Source organism: Myotis lucifugus, unplaced genomic scaffold, assembly GCF_000147115.1.
Source record: "Myotis lucifugus unplaced genomic scaffold, Myoluc2.0 scaffold_525, whole genome shotgun sequence".
NCBI classification, from domain to species: domain Eukaryota; kingdom Metazoa; phylum Chordata; class Mammalia; order Chiroptera; family Vespertilionidae; genus Myotis; species Myotis lucifugus.
In genome coordinates, this window is record NW_005871573.1 from 25,814 (window position 1) to 29,497 (window position 3,684).

Genomic DNA, 3,684 nt, shown 5'->3' on the forward strand with positions numbered 1-3,684 from the left:
CCTATGAACAGGAAGTCATGGGTCAATTCCCAGTCAGGGCACATGCCTGTGGTTGTGGGCTTGATCCCCAGTAGGGGGCGTGCAGGAGGCAGCCCATCCATGATTTTCTCTCATCATTGATGTTTCTCTCTCTCTCCCTCTCCCTTCCTCTGTGTGAAATCAATAGAGACATATTTTTGCCCTGACCGGTTTGGCTCAGTGGATAGAGCGTCATCCTGCAGACTCAAGGGTCCCAGGTTCGATTCCGGTCAAGGGCATGTACCTTGGTTGCAGGCACATCCCCAGTGGGGGGTGTGCAGGAGGCAGCTGATCGAAGTTTCTCTCTCATCGATGTTTCTAACTCTTTATCCCTCTCCCTTCCTCTCTGTAAAAAATCAATAAAATATACTTAAAAAAGAAAAAGAAAATCAATTAAAAAAAAATAGAGACATATTTTTAAAAAGTCAATTTGTGACCCCAAACTCAATCCCCACAGTGCACCTGCGGTCGGTCCTCTGCAGACAGGCGCAGAGCGGCGAGCCTTCTCCAGGGTCCCCGTGCCCGCGGCCTTCCCCCTCTGCCCCTCTCCCTGCCCGCGGCCCACCCACCGGACTGCAGGTCCTCGTAGTCGCTGATGTCGTTGCCGGGCGTCTGCTCCACCAGCTGCTCCAGCTGCTGGTCCGTCAGGTACTGCACGTCGTCGCTCAGGCTGCGGCGCTGATGCTCCGCCAGCACGGCCTCCTGGAGGCTCAGGTAGCTCCTGGGGACCTGGGGCAGGTGGGGCAGGTGTGCAGGCCTGAGCCCTCCCGTCCCACGGGGCCCGGCCCGCCCGCTGCCCTCCTGCACCTCGAGCAGGTGGGAGGCCTCACCGCCCACCCCCCACTTTCCCCCCAGAAGCTGCTCCCACTGGGACCAGGGGCCTGCGGTACCCACCAGCCTCCCCACCAGCCGCTGGCAGCCGATGGTGCTGCCCACGTCCCTCATGTTGCACGTGACGTGGAAAATCAGCTGCCGCAGCCCCTCCAGGCCCTCCAGGGTCTTGCAGGAAATCTCGCTGTGAGAGCGAAATGTATTTTTTATTGATGTCAGAGAGGAAGGGAGAGGGAGGGAGCAACACCCATGATGAGAGAGAATCACTGATCAGCTGCCTCCTCCACGCCCTCTACTGGGGATCGAGCCCACAACCCGGGCAAGTGCCCTGACCGGGAATCGAACCGTGACCTCCTGGTTCCTAGTGTGATGCTCAACCACATGGGATGGGCCGTGCAGGCTCAGCACTGGCCACAGGGCTGGTGGGGTGACCCAGGAAGGATGCACAGAGAGGGTGTGGCCAGGCCTTGTCCTGCCACACCTCTCGAGGCTCCTCACCCTCCCCAGGGCCATGTCTGCAACCCTTCAAACCAGAAGATGCCCCAGAGGAGCCCAGCCCTTGGTTCAGCGCCCCCTGCAGGCAGATCCCAGGTACTACAGGGAAGGTGGACAAGACAGGGACCAGCAGCCACAGCCACAGGGGAGGTCAGAGCACGCATGGGAGCAGGAAGGCCTGGGACACTCACTGTAAGTGCTTGAAGGTGATGTCCGGGAAGCCCGTGGCCCGGGACCCCGAGGGGGAGCGGCAGAGCGCCAGCACGTAGGCCCGCAGCGTCGCGATCCTCTCCACGCGGAACTTGCTTTCGATCAAGTCCAGGTGGGTTCCCACCACCAGCACCACGGCGTTCGGGGCCTTGGCCTGCGACAGAGGAACCCCCCCGGCCCCGGGCTGGGCTGAGCACCTGCCCCCGTCGCCTGCACCGGGGAGGGGAGCCCCCTGCCAGGTGCGCAGGTGCGCCAGCCTGGACGCCTGTGGCCCTGAGCCTGTCACTCACCCAGGGCCGCCACTGCACTCCTGTCTGTAAACCCCCAGGGGCAGTCAGGCACTGACGGAGGGGTGCCTGGGGCCCCCCGGGACTCCCCCAGGGGCTGGGTTTCTGGTCTCATCAGACAGTGCAGCTGCATACGGGCCCTGTCACCTTTCCACCTGAGAGGGGAGCCCTGTCGCCTTTTACCCAATAGTGGGGGGCTCTTAAATGAAGGGAGAAGGGCCCTAACCGGTTTCGCTCAGTGGAGAGAGCGTTGGCCTGCAGACTGAAGGGTCCCAGGTTCGGTTCCAGTCAAGGGCATGTACCTTGGCAGCTGATCGATGTCTCTCTCACACATCGATGTTTCTCTCTCTCTCTCTCTCTGTCTCCCCCTTCCTCCGTCCCTTCCACTCTCTCTAAAAATCAATGGAAAAAATACCCTCAGCTGAGGATTAACAACAACAAAAAAGATGCCAAGCGCTTCTTCCTGACCATTTCCTCTCCTTTTTCTTCTTCTCTGTCAAAGGGGGGCGCTCTAGCGAAGCGGCCGGGCCCTGGGATGTCCGAGGACCGTGGACCGACGGGCCGGGTCTCTCACCTCGATGTTGAGCAGCCAGAACTGCAGGCTGGCCACGGCCTCCTCCCCCAGCGCCAGGTTCCACACCACCACGTACAGGGCCTTGTCGGTGAAGAAGCACTGGTTGACCGTGGCCATGCTGGCCGGGCCGCCGATGTCCCAGACGCTGAACTCGATGGACTCAACCTACTTGAGCGACAAGGCGGGGGCAGGGAGGGGCATATTACACACCCGGGTCCCAGGCGGCCAGATCCAGAGAGCCCATCACGTGGAACACTGCGTTTTAGGGCCTAAACCAGGCACGACAGCCCGGCCGGCATGGCTCAGTGGTTAGAGCATCGCCCCCACACACCAAGGGTCTCGGGTTCGACTCCCGGTCAAGGACATGTGCCTGGGTGGCAGGTCCAATCCCCGGCCCTGGTCCGGGTGTGTGCCGGAGGCAGCCAATCGATGAGTCTCTCTCACATCAATGTTTCTCTCTCCCTCCCTCCTTCCTCCCCTTCCACTCTCTCTGAATGGAGCCCTAGCCAGTTTGGCTCAGTGGATAGAGCGTTGGCCTGTGGACTGAAGGGTCCCGGGTTCGAGTCTGGTCAAGGGCATGTACCTTGGTTGTGGGCACATCCCCAGTGGGGGGTGTGCAGGAGGCAGCTGATCGATGTTTCTCTCTCATCGATGTTTCTAGCTTTCTATCCCTCTCCCTTCCTCTCTGTAAAAAATCAATAAAAATATATTTAAAAAAAATTAATGGAGCCCTAGCCAGTTTGGCTCAGTGGATAGAGCACTGGCCTGCAGATTGAACGGTCCTGGGTTCTATTCCGGTCAAGGGCATGTACCTCAGTTGCAGGCTCGATCCCCGGCCCTGGTCGGGGCAAGTGCAGGAAGCAAACAATTAATGAGTCTCTTTCACATCAAGGTTTCTCCCTCCCTCTCTCTCTCTCTCTCTCTCTCTCTCCCTTCCACTCTCTCTAAAAATCAATGGAAAAATATCCTCAGGTGAGCATTTAACCAAAAAGAAAAAAAGAAATCAATAAAAAACAAAATTCTTCAGGTGAAGATCAGCAAAAAACAACAAAAGGCCGGACCATGGAAAAGCTTTTGCCCCTCTTGCTCTTCGGGCTTCAGAGACCCGTAACCCCAAGTGAGGGAAAGGGGACCCGGGGGGGCGAGGAGGGGTAGAGGGGGGACTTAGGGGGGGGCCTCTATCTCTTCGCTGACGGAGCCAGGGGGGCTGGCGCCCTGAGCCCCCGAGTCCGCCTGGTGCTTGCGGAACATTGGGGGGCATTGTCTGGG

The 3,684-nt window shown here is 59.1% G+C and overlaps 1 protein-coding gene across 1 annotated transcript in view; it reads right to left on the reverse strand.

The window, feature by feature from the left end:
- LOC102430688 (leucine-rich repeat serine/threonine-protein kinase 1) overlaps positions 1 to 3,684 on the reverse strand; it is a 46,576-nt gene that overhangs the window by 16,487 nt on the left and 26,405 nt on the right. Inside the window, exons 12-16 of the mRNA XM_023745232.1 lie at positions 3,610 to 3,679; positions 2,416 to 2,580; positions 1,536 to 1,708; positions 913 to 1,033; positions 588 to 747 (exon numbers count right to left, since the gene is read on the reverse strand). Coding sequence (XP_023601000.1) covers positions 588 to 747; positions 913 to 1,033; positions 1,536 to 1,708; positions 2,416 to 2,580; positions 3,610 to 3,679 — 689 coding nt within the window. The remainder of the gene's footprint in view (positions 1 to 587; positions 748 to 912; positions 1,034 to 1,535; positions 1,709 to 2,415; positions 2,581 to 3,609; positions 3,680 to 3,684) is intronic.